At 44.2% G+C, this 20676-nt stretch overlaps 1 protein-coding gene across 1 annotated transcript in view; it reads left to right on the top strand.

The window, feature by feature from the left end:
- The first annotated feature begins 3542 nt into the window (after nucleotides 1-3542).
- LOC118397884 (interphotoreceptor matrix proteoglycan 2-like) overlaps nucleotides 3543-20676 on the top strand; it is a 32042-nt gene continuing 14908 nt past the window's right edge. The window contains exons 1-13 of the mRNA XM_052468961.1: nucleotides 3543-3775; nucleotides 6248-6414; nucleotides 6953-6987; nucleotides 9437-9486; nucleotides 9637-9749; nucleotides 11903-12052; nucleotides 13229-13287; nucleotides 14954-15101; nucleotides 15369-17118; nucleotides 17814-18850; nucleotides 19345-19476; nucleotides 19802-20362; nucleotides 20571-20669. Coding sequence (XP_052324921.1) covers nucleotides 3598-3775; nucleotides 6248-6414; nucleotides 6953-6987; nucleotides 9437-9486; nucleotides 9637-9749; nucleotides 11903-12052; nucleotides 13229-13287; nucleotides 14954-15101; nucleotides 15369-17118; nucleotides 17814-18850; nucleotides 19345-19476; nucleotides 19802-20362; nucleotides 20571-20669 — 4479 coding nt within the window. The 5' untranslated portion in view covers nucleotides 3543-3597. The remainder of the gene's footprint in view (nucleotides 3776-6247; nucleotides 6415-6952; nucleotides 6988-9436; nucleotides 9487-9636; nucleotides 9750-11902; nucleotides 12053-13228; nucleotides 13288-14953; nucleotides 15102-15368; nucleotides 17119-17813; nucleotides 18851-19344; nucleotides 19477-19801; nucleotides 20363-20570; nucleotides 20670-20676) is intronic.

A 20676-nucleotide genomic window follows, 5' to 3' on the forward strand; every position in this document is an offset into this window, starting at 1 on the left:
GAATGCCTTCCCGAATGTACTACCATATAGTCCTCAACCAGGATGACAGCATGTTGCTAATGGTGGCATAACAACAGGTTATGGGCCTATAGGGCTTCAGAATCTCTTATGCAGTATCTCCTATACAGTACCTACCATGCTGACGCTGATGAGCTTTCCCAGGAGAGTGACCTTGCATATGTCACAACCTCCCTCAACTTGTTTGAACTTTTGGCATGGGTTCATCCCTCATTGATGGTGTCAGACTCGTTGTAGTTTCACACAAGCTGGCAATAACTTGGTGACAGTGAAATGACTTGGACGACACAACTGGCTAGAGAGACACAAAGGGTCAGATTGAATGGCTAGTTAAATAAATGTAGGTACAGTTGAAGGAATGCCTGTTCGTTATAGTTTGATTGTGCAGTGATCGTGGTTCTATGGTATAAAAGCAGAAATTACTCATTAAGTAGGCAAATAGATTGTGGATCATGGCATTACCCATAACTTGATATCTACACAAACTGGCTACTATTTTTGGTTGTTATAAACAGGTTTTCTTGTAGGATTAAATAAACGCACAGAACAAAACACTGTTTCAAGGTCTTTAAGAATTGCTCAAGCTGTAAATATTCACGGTAGGACAAAAGCAATGAATTAAATGTAATTTTCTGCGATGACTTAAGCGACTCCATTTCAGATGTGCACCCCATGCACCAATAATTATTTTCAGAATCATTTTGATCCTCATGGATCCTCTTTTTCTGTATATGGCATACAAATGTACTGACATCTAAATTAGGACTATGGTGGTCTCTGTTTCCTTTGTGACTAGTATACATCTGAAAAGGTCATGTTCCTTCATGTAGGATCTTAATTTGAACCAGTTTACTACAGCTGGTAAATAATCTTGCAGCAACAGGAAATGTGATTATAATGTGGATTACAATTAATGTGTAACAATGTGCGCTAAGAGGCAGGAAGCAAGTTCGGGGAGTGAGTGCTTAAATAAATAAACAGAACATAATACAAAACAAGAAACTCGAACAGCACACATTCATGAAACAGAAACAATGACGCCTGGGGAAGGAATCAAAGGGAGAGACATATATAAGGTAGGAAATCAGGGAAGTGATAGAGTCCAGGTGAGGCTGATGATGTGCGGGTAACGATGGTGACAGCTGTGCGTCATAACGAGCAGCCTGGTGACCTAGAGGCCAGAGAGGGAGCACACGTGACAAATAGACATCTTTGTAGGGGTTGATACATTTTTCGTAAGTAAAAATCAAGTCTGTGGTCAAAGGCACTGCATTGCAGTGCTAGTTGTGCCACCAGAGACTCTGGGTTCGAGCCCAGGCTCTGTCGCAGCCGGCCGCGACCGGGAGGTCCATGGGGTGACGCACAATTGGCCTAGCATCATCCGGGTTAGAGAGGGTTTGACCGGTAGGGTTATCCATGTCTCATCGCGCACTAGCGACTCCTGTGGCGGGCCGGGCACAGTGCGCGCTAACCAGGTCGCCAGGTGCACAGTGTTTCCTCCGACACATTGTTGCGGCTGGCTTCCGGGTTGGATGCACGCTGTACTTCTTATGACTGCAGGGGCAGTATTGAGTAGCTTGGATGAAAGGTGCCCAGAGTAAACGACCTGCTCCTCAGCCCCAGTTGCTAATATATGCATATTATTATTAGTATTGGATAGAAAACACTCTTGAGTTTCTAAAACTGTTTGAATGATGTCTGTGAGTATAACATAACTCACATGGCAGGCAAAAACCTGAGATGAAATCCAAACAGGAAGTGGGAAATCTGAGGTTGGTCGATTTTCAACCCAGCCCCTATTGAATACACAGTGGGATATTGGTTATGTTGCACTTCCTAAGGCTTCCACTAGATGTCAACTGTCTTATGAAACTTGTTTGAGGATTCTACTGTGAAGTGGGACCGAATGAGAGAGGAATGAGTAAGGCCTGCCATGAGCTGATCATGCTCTGACCATGCACGTTCACATGAGAGGGAGCTCTTTTCCATCACACTTCTGAAGACAATGGAATTCTCCGGTTGGAACATTATTGACGTTTTATGTTAAAAACATCCTAAAGATTGATTCCATTCATCATTTGACATGTTTCTATGGACAGGAACGGACATTTTTTACATTTTGTCTGCAACTAGGGAACGCGTTTCATGACTTTGGATTTGTTTACCAAACGTGCTAACAAAAGTAGCTCTTTGGACATAAATGATGCACATTATCGAACTAATTCAAATCTTTAATGTGGAACTGGGATTCCTGGGAGTGCATTCTGATGAAGATCATCAAAGTTAAGGGAATATTTATAATGCTATTTATGAATAATGTTGACTACCCAATATGGCAGATATCTTTTTGGCTGCTTTGTTTTCTGAAAGCTGTACTCAGATTATCGCATCGTTTGTTTTTTCCGTTAAGTTTTTAAAAAATCTGACACAGTGGTTGCATTAAGGAGATGTGTATCTATATTTCCATGTCTAACAGTTGTATTTTCATCGACATTTATAATGAGTATTTCTGTAAAATATGCACTTTATTGTGTAACACTAAGTCCTATGAGTGTCATCTGATGAAGATCATCAAAGGTTAGTGATTCATTTTATCTCTATTTGTGCTTTTTGTGACTCCTCTTTGGCTGGCAAAAATGGCAGAATTTTTCTGTGACTTGGTGGTGACATAACATAATCATTTGTGGTGCTTTCGATGTAAAGCCTATTTGAAATCGGACACTTTGGTGGGATTAACAACAAGATTACCTTTAAAATGGTATAAAATACATGTATGTTTCAGGAATTTTAGTGATGAGATTTCTGTTGTTTGAATTTGGCGCTCTGCACTTTCACTGGCTGTTGTCATATCGATCCCGGTAAAGGGATTGCAGCCCTAAGAAATTTAAGAAGCAGTGCGGCTCTGTTGGGTTGTGTTTCGGAGGACGCATGGCTTTCGACCTCCGTCTCTCCCGAGCCCGTACGGGACTGTAGCGATGAGACAAGATAGTAACTACCAACAATTGGATACCACGAAATTGGGGAGAAAAAGGGGGTAAAATTAAAATTAAAAATCAGGTCTGAAATTTCAAAGTGGAAATTACAGACTTTATAAGCATTTCTAACCCTCAAATACATTACACATTTTAAAATGACTGCGTTGCAGGAAAGTTCTCCATCAACAGTGATCAAATTAAGACCCTACACCTGTAAACATCACTGTCTGCTGATAAGTGGTTTGAATTATGGCTGTCCTGAATTTCCCTCCCACCACTACAGTAGAATGCTCATCTCGCACAGCTGAGAGATCATTAAAAACAAGTAATTCTGTTCCAAATGGAAGCCAGAGACATTCATATTTGTATGCATTGATAGAATTCAATGACACACTGTAATATATTTCAGAATAGCCATGAGGGAAAAAGTGGCTTTTCAACATAGGCTTTTCAAACATGATACAGTACACTATACAATTTGACACATCTTGAAGATATCACGGTTTCAATGTCTTTTTCCTTTTATCATGTTTTTGCAGAGAGGAATAATCGGGGCTCTTGGCAGAGTGGAGTTATCGGGACAGAAACAGAAGCCATCAATTCTATGCACTTGGTTGAACTTTTGAGAACGACCAAACAAAACTCTAATGTCCGAACGATATTTGACCTAGAAAAGCATCGTACAAAGAGGTCAGCGGTCTTTCACTCTGGAGTGAGAGTCTGCCCTCAGGAGACCATCAATGAGGTCATCGCCAGCCATCAAGCCTACTACAAGCTCAGAGGTATAGGCCTCCCATTCATTATAGTTAATCAATTGCTGTTCTGTTGGCTATTTCAGTGTCACATGTTCAGTATCTAGGTCTTCTGCCCTCGACAGAGGTCATGAGGTGAGGCCTCGCCTGGGGCATGGCATCCATAGCTTCTACTCAAACGAAATAGTGAAAATTGTGCTGTGCACCAGTTAGAAATGTTTAAATACACTATATATACAAAAGCATGTGGACACCCCTTCAAATTAGTGGATTCGGTTATTTCAGCCACACCCGTTGCTGACAGGTGTATGCAATCTTCACAGACAAACATTGGCAGTAGAATGGCCTTACTGAAGAGCTCAGTGACTTTCAACATGGCACCGTCATAGGATGCCCAGCAAGTCAGTTCGTCAAATTTCTGCCTTGCTAGAGCGGTCCGGTAAACTGTAAGTGCTGTTATTGTGAAGGGGAAATGTCTAGGAGCAACAATGGCTCAGCCACGAAGTGGTAGGCCACACAAGCTCACAGAACGGGACCGGCAATTGCTGGAGCACGTAGCGAGTAAAAATCGTCTGTCCCCAGTTGCAACACTCACTACAGAGTTCCAAATTGCTTCTGGAAGCAACGTCAGCACAATAACTTTTCGTTGGGAGGTTCATGAAGTAGGTTTCCATGGCGAGCAGCTGCACACAAGCCTAAGATCGCCATGTGCAATGCCAAGTGTCGAATGGAGTGGTGTAAAGCTCGCCACCATTGGACTTTGGTGCAGTGGAAACGTGTTCTCTGGAGTGATGAATCACTCTTCACCATCTGGCAGTCCACGGATAAATCTGGGTTTGATGGATGCCAGGTGAACGCTACCTGCCCAAATGCATATTGCCAAACTGTAAGTTTGGTGGAGGAGGAATAATGGTCTGGGACTGTTTTTCATGGTTCGGGCTAGGCTCCCTAGTTCCAGTGAAGGGAAATCTTAACGCTACAGCATACAATGACATTCTAGATGATTCTGTGATTCTAACTTTGTGGCAACAGTTTGGGGAAGGCCCTTTCCGGTTTCAACATGACAATACCCCTGTGCACAAAGCAAGGTCCATACAGAAACCGTTTGTCATGATCGCTGTGGAAGAACTTGACTGGCTTGCACAGAGCTCTGACCTCAACCCCATCAAACACTTTTGGGGTGAATTGGAGCGGCAACTGCCAGGCCTAATCGCCCAACATCAGTGCTCAACCTCACTAATGCACTTGTGGCTGAATGAATGCAAGTCCCCGCAGCAATGTTCCAACATCTAGTGGAAATCCTTCCCAGGAGAGTGGAGGCTGTTATTACAGCAAAGGTGGGACCAACTCCACATTAATGCCCATGATTTTGGAATGAAATGTTCGTCAAGCTGGTGTCCATATACTTATGGTCATGTAGTGTAAGTATAGAATGTGGACCATTGAAGTAGCCATAGCAGTACCTATGACTTATCCAGGTGTGCACCAGTGGGAAGCAGGTGTTGAGTATAGAGTCTTGGCAGCGAAGAGAATTTAAGAATTTAAGTGCAGCAGAATAGCAAGTCATCCAGAGTCCCTTTGATTAAAGAGGTAGGAAGAAATATCACAGCTTCACCCTGAGGCAAGCAACATGCAATATTCCCTGGAAATAGGGTGCCATTTGGGACATGTTCCCAGCCTAAAAAATAAAATAAAAACATGATAGCACACTTTTGTGAATTGACATGAAACATTTTCCCCACAGGTTTTGTAAAAAATATTAAAGATCAAACTTTCACCTTTTCATCAGAACATTATTCTACAACATACACTCTTGTCGTGTTTAAAGTCTCAAAATGGGTTGATTGAAGGATGAGAACAAACTGAATGATGGCAGCAATAGTCTTGAATTAATTTCAACATTGCTGCACATTTTATTTGTAAACCAATGCACTTAGATTATTCTGCTAGTTACCCATTATCACATTTAGTTTATTTTATCACATTGCGTAACTGATGGTTCTACATGGAACCCAAAAGTGTTCTGCTTAGAACCAAGAAGGGGTTCTAACTGTAAACCAAAAAGGGTTCTCCTATGGGGACAGACAAAGAAAAAAGGGTTGCAAAAGGTTTCTAAGCGTATAGGGAGGACATGTGTGCCTGGGTACGTGACTGAATGAAGTTGTTTGTCATGAGAATCATCCATGTCTTCACTTGGAAAGTGAAGCCAGCATTTATGTCTCTACTATTGAAACCTTAAGTATCTGAAAATAATTTGCTGGATTTTAGAGTTATTTGTACTTTGAGACAACGCCATCACCCCGTGATGAGGTCTTGGCTTATGTCCCAAGTGGCACCCTATTCCCTTTATAGTGCACTACTTTTGACCAGGGCCAATAGGGTATTGAACTATATAGGGAATAGAGTGCTATTTGGGACCTACACTCAGACTTGATGTGGATCTGTATCTATTGTGCCGAGGATCTTTCATTCTCACAGGAACACCGTTCTGTCTTTGGTCAGTTTGTCAGGAGGCTGTGTGGGAGGCCTTCCGGATCTTCTTTGACCGGATCCCTGGATCTACAGAATATACAACCTGGGTTCACACATGTCAACATGAGTCTCTGTGCCTCTCTGACCTGGCCAGTAACTTCAGCAACTCAGAGGAGCACATGAGTATGGTGTACAGGGTGAGGAACCAACAACACAACTCCCTTTAATGTGTCATAACTGTGAGACCAATAATTGCTTACATTATTTGAATGAACATGTGCACGTTTTTATGTTGGGGGAGGGATAAAAATGTATTTTTAAATGCCAATGGGTGAATTTATGATCTCATGTGAAATCCATTTATTTCTGCAGATTTTCCTCAAGAAACAATAGCTATAGGGAAAGCAGTTGTTGATTACGTTTCTTTGCCCTCTTTATTCAAACCTGTTGACATTTAATTATTACATATCAGTCTCTTGAGGGGAGGAAAAAAATATCCACATTATATTGCTCCCATTAACACACAAAACAGCACCCATCAATCTGGTCTAATCAGTTTGGTTATTTTACATTCCTATGAGGGTATAACATGCATATACTGTATGTTTACAGACAGCACTCCCAAGTGCATGTTTCAGTGGTACCTTACATGCTACACAGTTTTGAAGTGTTATGTTATTGGTTTGAATTGATGTGTGTGTGATTCATGTTATGATTGTGATTCTGCTCTCACAGAGGATGAACCTGGGAGATGAGAGGCAGCCGACTGGGTAAGGATTAGAGACATTACCTTATGCAGCCTGCTGTCTGCTGATAGTTGTCTGCTTTCTCACACACGGTGCAGCCCTCTTGAGTCAGGCTTTGTAGTTGACCTGCCACATAATGCCCTCTCTCTAAGTGTATAATGGCTGGTTATGGACACTCAATGGTAGAGTGGCTCTTGAGATATGAAGGAATCAGTCACACATCTTAGATACTGAACATGCATGATCGCAATTGTTACTGAAATTATGATAATGAAGTCAGGCGAGATGGTACATGAAAAGTAAATTAACAGGAAATTAAAATAACTTATGCAGTTCTTTATTAGAATATGTCAAGCTGACATTGATTGTAACTAGGCAGCAGCAGCCACTGAGAAAGAAAGTCATAGGTAAAGACATGAGTACTTAATTCTAAGTTGTTAAATACCTATAAATTATCATCTCACGTGACAGAATTTCCATCAAGTATGTCCCCAGGCAGTTACAATATATAAAATCCTCTTAGGTATACTGTACATGCACTCTTCCATATTCTACTGCTGGTTGATAGGCAGTCTAATCTTAGACAGGTGGAGAGCTTGTGCATTGCCATGGTATTGATCTTGTAAAGTAATTAGAGGATACAGTGCCTTTGGAAAGTATTCAATCCCCTTGACTTTTTCCACATTGTTACTTTACAGCCTTATTCTAAAATGGATTAAATGTTTTTTCCCCCCTCATCAATCTACACACAATAACCTATAATGACATAGCAAAAACAAGTTTAGTAATTTTTGCACATTTATTAAAAATAAACTGAAATATAACATTTACATAAGTATTCAGATCCTTTACTCAGTACATTTTGAAGCAACTTTGGCAGTGATTACAGCATTCTTAGGTATGATGCTACAAGCTTGGCACACCTGTATTTGGGGAGTTTCTCCCATTCTCTGCAGATCCTCTCATGCTCTGTCAGGTAGGATGCGGAGTGTTGCAGCACAGCTATTTTCAGATGTCTCCAGAGATGTTCGATCGGCTCAAGTCCGGGCTGTGGCTGGGCCACTCAAGAACATTCAGAGACTTGTCCCAAAGCCACTCCTGCGTTGTCTTGGCTGTGTGCTTAGGGTCTTTGTCCTGTTGGAAGGTGAACTCTTGCCCTAGCCTGAGGGACTGACCGCTCTGTAGCAGGTTTTCATCAAGGATCTCTCGACTTTGCTCTATTTACCTTTGCCTCGATCCTGACTAGTCTCCCTGTCCCTGCCGCTGAAAAACATCCCCACAGCATGATGCTGCTACCACCATGCTTCACCGTAGGGATGGTGCCAGGTTTCCTCCAGACATGACACTTGCCATTCAGGCCAAAGAGTTCAATCTTGGTTTCATCAGACCAGAGAATCTTGTTTCTCAGGGTCCGAGAGTCCTTTAGGTGCCTTTTGGCAAACTCCAAGCGGGTTGTCATGCGCCTTTTACTGAGTGGCTTCCGTCTGGCCACCCGACCATTAAGGCCTGATTGGTGGAGTGCTGCAGAGATGATTGTCCTTCTGGAAGGTTCTCCCATCTCCACAGAGGAACTCTGGAGCTCTGTCAGAGTGACCATCCGGTACATGGTCACCTCCCTGACCAAGGCCCTTCTAACCCGATTGCTCAGTTTGCCTGGATGGCCAGTTCTAGGAAGAGTCTTGGTGGTTCCAAACCTCTTCCATTTAAGAATGATGGAGGCCACTGTGTTCTTGTGCACCTTCAATGTTACAGACATGCTTTGGTACACTTCCTCAGATCTGTGCCTCGACACAATCTTGTCACGGAGCTCTATGGACAATTCCTTCAACCCCATGCCTTGGTTTATGCTCTGACATGCACTGTCAACTGTGGGACCTTATATAGATAGATGTGTGCCTTTCCAAATTATGCCCAATCAATTGAATTTACCCCAGGTGGACTCCAATAAAGTTGTCGAAAGATCTCAAGGATGATCAATGGAAGAGGATGCACCTGAGCTTTATTTCAAGTCTCATAGCAAAGGGGCTGAATACTTATGTAAATAAGGTATTTCTGTTTTAAATTTGTAATAAATTAGCAAACATTTCTAAAAACCTGTTTTCACTTTTTCATTATGGGGTATTGTGTGTGGATTGCTGAGTAGTTTAAAAAAATCTATTTTAGAATAAGGCTGTAACGTAACAAAATGTGAAAAAAAGTCAAGGGTTCTGAATACTTTCCAATGGCACTGTATGTGCGTGTTTTCAAGTGCTGTTTTTTTTTTACAAACCATTAGCTTTATCATTCAATGCTGGGCTAATGTGGAACCATTTTTGTATTTAAAAACAAAAAGTTTTATCTTGCATTTTTTGTTGCAGGCCTTTTTGTTGTACATAACATAACAAATATTCTCATCAGGTACAAACCTGAAAACATACCCTACATATTATTTTTCATAGTTACTTATGTGTATTTTCGTCTCTTTCACCTGCAGAATGGTAGCAGCCACAACCACAGCAGCACCGGAGGTTGCTGATATAACAGGTATGGCAAGACACTGTACAAAGCTGTAGCTGTGTCAAGACGCTGTGTCAAGACGCTGTGTCAACATGTGTCAAGCAATTGAATCAAGATGCACATGCCAATGGTGAATGAAATCTAATACACAGTATGAAATTGTAATTAACCGTTAAGGTCCAGAGGAGGCCCAGACTGCAACACCAGAACCACCTGCTCTTGTAACCGGCGTTGCCAGCGTCCCTGATGCTCCCGAGGTTACAGTTGAAGTAGAAACTGTGGAGGAGGAGGTAAACAACATTTATTTTAGTCTAGCTGTTTAGCTCGCTAACAGCTTGCAGACTGAAATTAAAGTTGACAGAAATATTGCTTGTTGTTGCTCAGTCCAGCTGTTGTCTTGTTCCTCTCAGACAGAGACAGTGAGCTGATAGCATTTAGCCATATGGTCTAGCACTACACCTCTTATCAAATACAGGTGACTGCCAACATCATGCAAACACTTGAGTAAATTATGGATACAAAGTATATTGAAAGCAGGTGCTTCCACACAGGTGTGGTTTTTGAGTTAGTTAAGCAATTAACACCCCATCATGCTTAGGGTCATGTATAACAATGCTTGGCAGGCCATTATTTTGTCTACCATGGCTATGCAGCTATAGGATGACAATGATCCTACTCACAGGGCAAGAGTGGTCACTGAATGGTTTGATGAGCATGTAAACCATATTCTATGGCTCAATCATCAGATCTCAACCCAAATACGTATGTGAGATTCTGGAGCGGCTCCTGAGACAGCATTTCCACCATCATCAACAAAATACCAAATTGTGGAATTTCTTATGGAATAATGGTGTCGCATCCCTCCAGTATAGTTACAGACACTTGGAGAATCTATGCCAAGGTGCATTGACAGCCTTGGTTTCTCAAATGACTGCCTCGCCTGGTTCACCAACTACTTCTCAGACAGAGTTCAGTGTGTCAAATCGGAGGGCCTGTTGTCCGGACCTCTGACAGTCTCATATGGGGGTGCCACAGGGTTCAATTCTCGGGCCTCCGATTCTTTTCTCTCTTTTTTTCAACTCCTTTCTCTGTATACGTCACTAATGTAGCTCTTGCTGCTGGTGATTCTCTTATCCATCTACGCAGACCGTCAAGCATCACTACTCTGGACGGTTCTGACTTAGAATATGTGGATAACTACAAATACCTAGGTGTCTGGTAGGACTGTAAACTCTCCTTCCAGACTCACATTAAGCATCTCCAATCCAAAATTAAATCTAAAATCGGCTTCCTATTTCGCAACAAGCATCCTTCACTCATGCTGCCAAACATATCCTCGTAAAACTGACCATCCTACCAATCCTTGACTTCGGCGATGTCATTTACAAAATAGCCTCCAACACTCTACTCAGCAAATTGGATGCAGTCGATCATAGTGCCATCCGTTTGGTCACCAAAGCCCCATATGCGACCTGTATGCTCTTGTTGGCTGGCCCTCGCTTCATATTTGTCGCCATACCCACTGGCTCCAGGTCATCTATATGTGTTTGCTAGGAAAAGCCCTGCCTTACCTCAGCTCACTGGTCACCATAGCAGCACCCACCCGTAGCACGTGCTCCAGCAGGTATATTTCATTGGTCACCCCCAAAGCCAATTCCTCATTTGGCCGCCTTTCCTTCCAGTTCTCTGCTGCCAATGACTGGAACGAATTGCAAAAATCACTGAAGTTGGAGACTCATATCTCCCTCACTAACTTTAAGCACCAACTGTCAGAGCAGATCACTGCACCTATACATAGCTCATCTGTAAATAGCCCATCCAACTACCCCATCCCCACACTGCTATTTTTTTTATTTTTTTTGCTCCTTTGCACCCCAGTATCTCCACTTACACATTCATCTTCTGCACATCTATCACTCCAGTGTTTACTTGCTAAATTGTAATTATTTCGCCACTATGGCCTATTTATTGCCTTACCTCTCTTATCTTACCTCATTTGCACACACTGTAAATAGTCTTTTTTTTCTATTATGTTATTGACTGTATGTTTGTTTATTCAATCTGTACCTCTGTGTTGTTTGTGTTGCACTGCTTTGCTTTATCTTGGCCAGGTCGCAGTTGTAAATGAGAACTTGTTCTCAACTAGCCTACCTGGTTAAATAAAGGTTAAATAAAATAAATAAATAAAATTGATGCTGTTCTGGCTCGTGGTGGTCCAACGCCCTATTAAGACACTATGTTGGTGTTTCCTTTATTTTGTCAGTTACCTGTACAGTTACCGGGTCCTATTCATTAGGGCAAAACGTAGCATGATGTTTTGCAATGGAAAACGAAAACCAGTGATTTCTTATTGGACAAGTTCAGGTTGTTCCTCCATGTTGTCAATCTCTTTTCTTTTCTTTTGGTGCCTAATGAATAGGACCATGTTGTCTTCTGTTTGTAGGACTCTGAGCTGCCCAATGTTGTCCCAGAGCAGCCTGTGGAGGCGATAGTGGAGTTCAGCATTGACCTCGTGGACCCAGGCTACAAGGAACTACTGGACGACCCTGACTCCCCCCAATATGTTGACCTCTCTCATTACCTGCAAGACCAGGTTAGATTATAATATAGCCTGGTCCCAGATCTGTTTTTGCTTTTGCCAACTACATTGCTGTCATTGTCAAGACAAAAGGCATGAACTTTTGTGACAAGGTGTTGTTGGCATGATGGCCTACAGACTGACACCCAGGCTAGCTGACATACTGCACAGTAGAAGATGAGACATATGGGAGCTCTGTAGTCTGTACTCCTCTTTATGTCCATCAGTAAAATGTTATTGATGATTTTAAGTCCCTAAGACCAATGATATATACATTTTGATTCCCTTGAGGTACAGTTTATTCCGTGTCAGTTTATTGAGTGTTTTTAATGTAGGCACAGAGCCTCAAACAACATTTCCCAATGAAAATAAAGGCATGATCTTATCAGTGTAACACAATCAACTGTCGGATGCAGGCGCCTGATGCTGCACGGTGTGTTGTGTGACATGTTACTACAAGTGGTACTGTCCTCATGGGTTGTGGCCCTCTGAGAGGGTTCATGGTAAAGATGATTCTATAATGCCACAGGACCATGAGCCAGAGACAGATAAAGCAGGTTAGTGAGTTCCACTTGGACTGTCGGTGCTGGATTCTAAACCTGACTAGACCAAGACTCAGTCCCGATTCTCCACCCTTCTCCCAAAGTATGCAATTGCACATTCTCAATGGTAGAGATTCCCTCCAGCCAATGCTTGCACCAATCCCATGCTTTTAAATCCATGACAGTGAAGGTGCAAGTGCACATTTTTGAAAAAGGGTGGAGAATAGGGACGTAGCCCAAAGCTCTGCCAACCGTTTTACTCTTTGTGAGAAAATACATCTGATTAATTTCACATAACGATCCAATTCAAGTGCTCTGGAGGCTAGTTCGCACATACTGTATTGAGCTTTATTGGAGATGGTGTCCTTCATTGGATTTCTCCCAATGGACTCTCAAAGCTCCATAAGAGGTGATTATGTCATAAGTATGTGCTAAATGTGATTAACTAAAGATAGAGCTCAATGAATTTAAGTGTCTCATTCATACATTCCTCTGCACTGATTTACAGTACTAGGGAATATGATCAGATTACATTATGTAACTAGTAACATTTATTTGTCTTATTATTAATGGGACTGCTATATGGACTGGAGAGAAATGCCATCATATGTGATTCTGTAAGCTTTAAAACAAACTTATTTTCCCACAGATGCTCCATGTTTTTGACAGACTCCCAGGATTTAAAGATATCAATGTTTTGGGAATCAGGTAAGTCTGTGGCAGACATGAATAATGACATCTGGTGCCTTCGTGCTTAATACTGACGTTTTGGTGAGCAAATTAAATGGCAATAGATTAGGTGAGACAGATGAAAGACAGGTGCAGGCTGGGAAGCCTGCCAGTAGGGATCAATCCACAGCCTCTCACTGCACTGAGAAATTCCTCTGAGACTCAATTTATTTAATCGGACCTTCTTAACAAAGTGTTGATTTGGCATGGACATGGATTCATTTAAAAACAAAACTAGCTCATTCCCACCTAGGTGAAATTCAGTCAAATTCTAAGAACAGAAAATATTTGAGTGCCATCCAAGCCATTCTGTCATGTTACAGGCTGTGCTCTTGGCTATGCTGACTGTAGTAAGAACTGAATATGTGTCATTAGTGTGACTCACATGATTGTCAAAAATATATACCTTTCCTTTCCTGTGTGTTAACACTGAAGGTTATTATATCTTTACATTCAAATGCAAAAGTACACATGTCAGGCACAGGTGGCTGGTGAGGGGAGGATGGCTCATAATAATGGCTGGAATGGAGTGAACGGAATGGCATCAAACACATGGAAACCACGTGTTTGTGTCTGCTACCATTCAACAATTCTATCCCAGTCATTACTATGAGCCCGTCCTCCTCTATTAAGGTGCCACCAGCTGCCGGTGGTATCAAGAGACAAACACCCTGTGATGTCATGACACACGACCAGCAATGAATGATGATCTATTTCCTTGTAGATGGCATGTCATTATGTCCCTTACTAACAGCCTATTTTCTTCCCCTGTCCAAATCCTAGCGAGACCCAGGAGAGTGACGGGTAATTGAATTACTGTAATGAGAGCCATCTTGAGTGGTAGCTGCTGTTTCCCTCTGTGTGCTTGTCCCTGTCCGTCTGCTTCTCCTCTCAGTGTTAATCTGGATCTAACACAGGTCCCAAGGAGAGAGGGATCACATGACCTAAACAAACACCAACTTGGCAATTCAGCTCTAAGTGCAGCCATGGTGGGTCAATACATCAACCAGGGACAGAGTTGAGGAATGAGGACCAAAATCAGCTGAAACTAGGCCTACATTTGATTTCCCTTCTGTATCTCATTGAAGGTTAACATGTGCTTCTTTAAATCTTTCTGGAAGGGTGTTAATGCTCCTGTCTTCTTCATTTTAGGATGGAAGGAAATTAAGCAGTGCAATAAAACCCCTGTGTGAATAGAATCATTGCCGAGTTGCTCCCTTCCCTAATTTGCAGGGCCCATTGTGGCCAGTGCTGTCACAGGCAATAACATCCTCAAGCCTGCTCCACTAATCTGATAAATGATTCACAACTAATTCGACTTTTGTCTGTGTCTTCACTATTTACAAAAACAAAATGGAAAGAAATCCACCATTGATGGTATCATTACTATTCTAATCAAAATCCCATTTAACTAGTCTGTTTGTCCTCCAGCTTCTCTATGTCAGAGCTGCATATTGAATACATTTTTGATAGTGTCATTAAAATCAGCAATTTTTGACTCTCCAAATTTTAAACCTGACAGAGGATTGCTGTGTTTTTAGTTTATGTAGTTTAAATCCTTATCGTTTTTCTAGATCTGTATAATGCAGTACATCACCAAGAGCTACTATTTTCTCCTCTCATACAATATATTCTTGTTTTTCAGACCTGGAGCAGTGACAGTGCACTATTCCCTGGTCTTTGAGACCATTTCAACAGAAGTTTCAGAGGATGACACAGGGACTCCAGTGTCAGCTGTGCCCAGCCTGCGGGAAAGGGTGGCCAACGCTTTGAGTGAAGAGGCCTCTTTACCAGTGGATCTACAGTCATTAAACTTTGAACCAGGTAACCAAATCCCCGTGAATAAGTTATGTTATATTTCTTAAAGACATGATTTTGCATCGTTTTTGTCCATCTTTCCACAGTAAAAGTGATTCCATTAACTACAACACCTATTGAGGATGTTGTTGAGGAAGTGATTGAGTATGTAAGTACTGGCATTTTAATCTAAACTACCTAAGGTGAAATACCAAACCTTGGAAATATGCATCGACATGCTTTTTTGTCTTTTCCATCAACAGTCCAGTACGCCATCAATCCACAACGACCTGGAAATAGCCATAGATGAGCCAGAGATTGCTGGGGAGAAGCCTCGTCTGGATGTTCCACTCGGCCCTGTGGAAAAGAAAAATGCTCTCGTCACCCTCCTGGACTCTACAGACATTCCAGATGAAGAAGTAGAAGAAGAAAAAGCCCCACCAGAGAGGGGTGATGTGCCTTACATCTACGAAGACGTTGATGAGAGTGAGTTTGAAGCAACAGCTGAACCAGAGGAAGAGGTGCCATTTATCACACACATGATTGAAACCATCCATGCCATTGATGAGGGAACTGGTGAGCTTGTGATAGACTATTTCCCAACCCCTCCTGCTGAGGACTCTGCTGCTGAGCCCAGCGTTCCAGAGGAATACCCTGAGCCACCTTTTGGCAATTTAGTTCCTACTAATGGGTACCCTGTCTTACCCCCTGAGGATTTGGATATTACCTCCGTTCCTGAAATAGAAAGTATAGAAACTGATGCTCCAGCTGAACTCCCTCCTAACTTGATATCAGAGGAGAAGGCTGTTGTTGAGGAGGAGGCAGAGCATACTCCAACCCCTCAGATTCTGCTCACCACAGCCACTGAAGAAGAGCTGTCTGACCCTGGATTACCTGTAACGACTCTCTCAGCCATCACAGATCAGCCTACTACTGAAGCAATAGAGGACCTTGAAGTTGAGGAGAATCTTCTTCCGATTGAAGAGGAAGAAGTTGAGGAACCAGAACCTGAGGAAGAGGTAGTTGAGCTATCGGGACCTGAAGAAGAGGTAGTTGAGCTATCGGGACCTGAGGAAGGGGTAGTTGAGCTATCGGGACCTGAGGAAGGGGTAGTTGAGGTCTTGGAACCTGAGGAAGAGGTAGTTGAGCTATCGGGACCTGAGGAAGAGGTAGTTGAGCTATCGGGACCTGAGGAAGGGGTAGTTGAGCTATCGGGACCTGAGGAAGGGGTAGTTGAGGTTTCGGAACCTGAGAAAGGGGTAGTTGAGGTCTCGGAACCTGAGGAAGAGGTAGTTGAGCTATCGGGACCTGAGGAAGAGGTAGTTGAGCTATCGGGACCTGAGGAAGGGGTAGGAAGTTTCGAACCTGAGAAAGGGGTTGAGCTAACCTCGGGACCTGAGGAAGGGGTAGTTGAGCTATCGGGACCTGAGGAAGGGGTAGTTGAGGTTTCGGAACCTGAGGAAGGGGTAGTTGAGGTCTCAGAACCTGAGGAAGGGGTAGTTGAGGTCTCGGAACCTGAGGAAGGGGTAGTTGAGGTCTCGGAACCTGAGGAAGGGATAGTTGAGGTCTCGGAACCTGAGGAAGGGGTAGTTGAGGTCTCGGAACCTGAGGAAGGGGTAGTTGAGGTCTCGGAACCAGAGAAAGGGGTAGTTGAGGAACCGGAACCTGAGGAAGAGGTAGTTGATGTACCAGAACCTGAAGAAGCGGTAGTTGAGGAACCAGAACCCGAGGAAGGGGTAGTTGAGGAACCGGAACATGAGGAAGAGGTATTTGAGGAACCAGAACCTGAGGAAGATGTTAATGAACCACCAGCAGAAGAAATTAAAATCATCCAACCTCTGGAATCTGTAGAGGATACTCTCTTTGGAGAGGAAACTTATCCTGTTGAAGAGGACAATATTGTGCCAATAGAAGACCAGTCATCTGAGGAGGACATGGAGGAACTATTGCCTGAATACCCTGGATATGAGGACATCTACCCTGACGAAGTTGTTGATACTGTGGACCAATCAGGTGAGCAATGCAGGTTATTAAAGCTGTTCTAGCCCTGTAAAGGACTACAAAACGCAGAGACAATTAAACATTTAAAGTAATACATTTTGTTGATAGAGGTGTGCAGGTGCATTACAGCTAATTATTAGAGTCCGGCCCAGAGAGGAGATATATTAATGTTCTATATTTGGACTGAGTACTGTGCTGCGTGATGATGAAGGAACAGTAATGTGGTGTTCATCATTTTGTACGCGGTAAATAAAAGGCTTTTGATAATTAATTTGTTACATTTGAATAATTTAGCAGACACTCTCCTCCAGAGCACTTAAAGTAGCGAGTGCATGCATTTTCATACTTAAGTATTGTTCCCCCGCGGGAATCCACCCCACAAACCTGGCATTGCAGTGCCATGCTCTACCAACTGAGCCACACGGGACTTACCAATGGTTACACCGCTGAGGGATACTGTACTTTATCAAACAATGCAGATAGATTTTTTAAAATCAAATAAATGTGAATAAATATTATTCACAGCAGGGCCCTGCAAAAGGTCTTGCCTGAAACGGTTTCATCCCTGCAGCCATATAGGTAATGAATGTGCATATTCAGTATAAATTAGGATGATTTACTGGACAGTTGGAAGGCATTTGCAGTTTGGGGTAAAACTCACTTGTGATGGTTTGTGACGTATTGAAATATTATCTCCTGTTTTAAAGATCATTCACCAGAGGACAGTGAAGTGGAAGAGGCTGCATCACCAGAGGACAGTGAAGTGGAAGAGGCTGCATTGCCAGAGGACAGTGAAGTGGAAGAGGCTGCATCACCAGAGGACAGTGAAGTGGAAGAGGCTGCATCACCAGAGGTCAGTGAAGTGGAAGAGGCTGCATCACCAGAGGACAGTGAAGTGGAAGAGGCTGCATCACCAGAGGACAGTGAAGTGGAAGAGGCTGCATCACCAGAGGACAGTGAAGTGGAAGAGCCTGCATCACCAGAGGACAGTGAAGTGGAAGAGGCTGCATCACCAGAGGTCAGTGAAGTGGAAGAGGCTGCATCACCAGAGGACAGTGAAGTGGAAGAGGCTGCATCACCAGAGGACAGTGAAGTGGAAGAGGCTGCATCACCAGAGGACAGTGAAGTGGAAGAGGCTGCATCACCAGAGGACAGTGAAGTGGAAGAGGCTGCATCACCAGAGGCCAGTGAAGTGGAAGAGGCTGCATCACCAGAGGACAGTGAAGTGGAAGAGGCTGCATCACCAGAGGACAGTGAAGTGGAAGAGGCTGCATCACCAGAGGACAGTGAAGTGGAAGAGGCTGCATCACCAGAGGACAGTGAAGTGGAAGAGGCTGCATTGCCAGAGGTCAGTGAAGTGGAAGAGGCTGCATTGCCAGAGGTCAGTGAAGTGGAAGAGGCTGCATCACCAGAGGACAGTGAAGTGGAAGAGGCTGCATTGCCAGAGGTCAGTGAAGTGGAAGAGGCTGCATTGCCAGAGGTCAGTGAAGTGGAAGAGGCTGCATTGCCAGAGGACAGTGAAGTGGAAGAGGCTGCATTGCCAGAGGACAGTGAAGTGGAAGAGGCTGCATTGCCAGAGGTCAGTGAAGTGGAAGAGGCTGCATTGCCAGAGGACAGTGAAGTGGAAGAGGCTGCATTGCCAGAGGACAGTGAAGTGGAAGAGGCTGCATTGCCAGAGGTCAGTGAAGTGGAAGAGGCTGCATTGCCAGAGGACAGTGAAGTGGAAGAGGCTGCATTGCCAGAGGTCAGTGAAGTGGAAGAGGCTGCATTGCCAGAGGACAGTGAAGTGGAAGAGGCTGCATTGCCAGAGGACAGTGAAGTGGAAGAGGCTGCATTGCCAGAGGACAGTGAAGTGGAAGAGGCTGCATCACCAGAGGTCAGTGAAGTGGAAGAGGCTGCATTGTGGAAGAGGCTGCATCACCAGAGGTCAGTGAAGTGGAAGAGGCTGCATTGCCAGAGGAAGAGGGAAGAGGCTGCATCACCAGAGGACAGTGAAGTGGAAGAGGCTGCATTGCCAGAGGACAGTGAAGTGGAAGAGGCTGCATCACCAGAGGACAGTGAAGTGGAAGAGGCTGCATCACCAGAGGACAGTGAAGTGGAAGAGGCTGCATTGCCAGAGGACAGTGAAGTGGAAGAGGCTGCATTGCCAGAGGACAGTGAAGTGGAAGAGGCTGCAGTGAAGTGGAAGAGGCTGCATCACCAGAGGACAGTGAAGTGGAAGAGGCTGCATTGCCAGAGGTCAGTGAAGTGGAAGAGGCTGCATTGCCAGAGGTCAGTGAAGTGGAAGAGGCTGCATTGCCAGAGGTCAGTGAAGTGGAAGAGGCTGCATTGCCAGAGGTCAGTGAAGTGGAAGAGGCTGCATTGCCAGAGGTCAGTGAAGTGGAAGAGGCTGCATTGCCAGAGGACAGTGAAGTGGAAGAGGCAGTGAAGTGGAAGAGGCTGCATTGCCAGAGGTCAGTGAAGTGGAAGAGGCTGCATTGCCAGAGGACAGTGAAGTGGAAGAGGCTGCATTGCCAGAGGACAGTGAAGTGGAAGAGGCTGCATTGCCAGAGGACAGTGAAGTGGAAGAAGTGGAAGAGGCTGCATTGCCAGAGGTCAGTGAAGTGGAAGAGGCTGCATTGCCAGAGGTCAGTGAAGTGGAAGAGGCTGCTGAGGTCAGTGAAGTGGAAGAGGCTGCATGCCTGCATTGCCAGAGGTCAGTGAAGTGGAAGAGGCTGCATTGCCAGAGGTCAGTGAAGTGGAAGAGGCTGCATTGCCAGAGGTCAGTGAAGTGGAAGAGGCTGCATTGCCAGAGGTCAGTGAAGTGGAAGAGGCTGCATTGCCAGAGGACAGTGAAGTGGAAGAGGCTGCATTGCCAGAGGTCAGTGAAGTGGAAGAGGCTGCATTGCCAGAGGACAGTGAAGTGGAAGAGGCTGCATTGCCAGAGGACAGTGAAGTGGAAGAGGCTGCATTGCCAGAGGACAGTGAAGTGGAAGAGGCTGCATTGCCAGAGGACAGTGAAGTGGAAGAGGCTGCATTGCCAGAGGACAGTGAAGTGGAAGAGGCTGCATTGCCAGAGGACAGTGAAGTGGAAGAGGCTGCATTGCCAGAGGACAGTGAAGTGGAAGAGGCTGCATTGCCAGAGGTCAGTGAAGTGGAAGAGGCTGCATTGCCAGAGGTCAGTGAAGTGGAAGAGGCTGCATTGCCAGAGGTCAGTGAAGTGGAAGAGGCTGCATTGCCAGAGGACAGTGAAGTGGAAGAGGCTGCATTGCCAGAGGTCAGTGAAGTGGAAGAGGCTGCATTGCCAGAGGACAGTGAAGTGGAAGAGGCTGGAAGAGGCTGCATTGCCAGAGGACAGTGAAGTGGAAGAGGCTGCATTGCCAGAGGACAGTGAAGTGGAAGAGGCTGCATTGCCAGAGGACAGTGAAGTGGAAGAGGCTGCATTGCCAGAGGACAGTGAAGTGGAAGAGGCTGCATTGCCAGAGGACAGTGAAGTGGAAGAGGCTGCATTGCCAGAGGTCAGTGAAGTGGAAGAGGCTGCATTGCCAGAGGACAGTGAAGTGGAAGAGGCTGCATTGCCAGAGGTCAGTG

The sequence above is a fragment of the Oncorhynchus keta genome, chromosome 19 (assembly GCF_023373465.1).
Source record: "Oncorhynchus keta strain PuntledgeMale-10-30-2019 chromosome 19, Oket_V2, whole genome shotgun sequence".
In the NCBI taxonomy this organism is placed as follows: domain Eukaryota; kingdom Metazoa; phylum Chordata; class Actinopteri; order Salmoniformes; family Salmonidae; genus Oncorhynchus; species Oncorhynchus keta.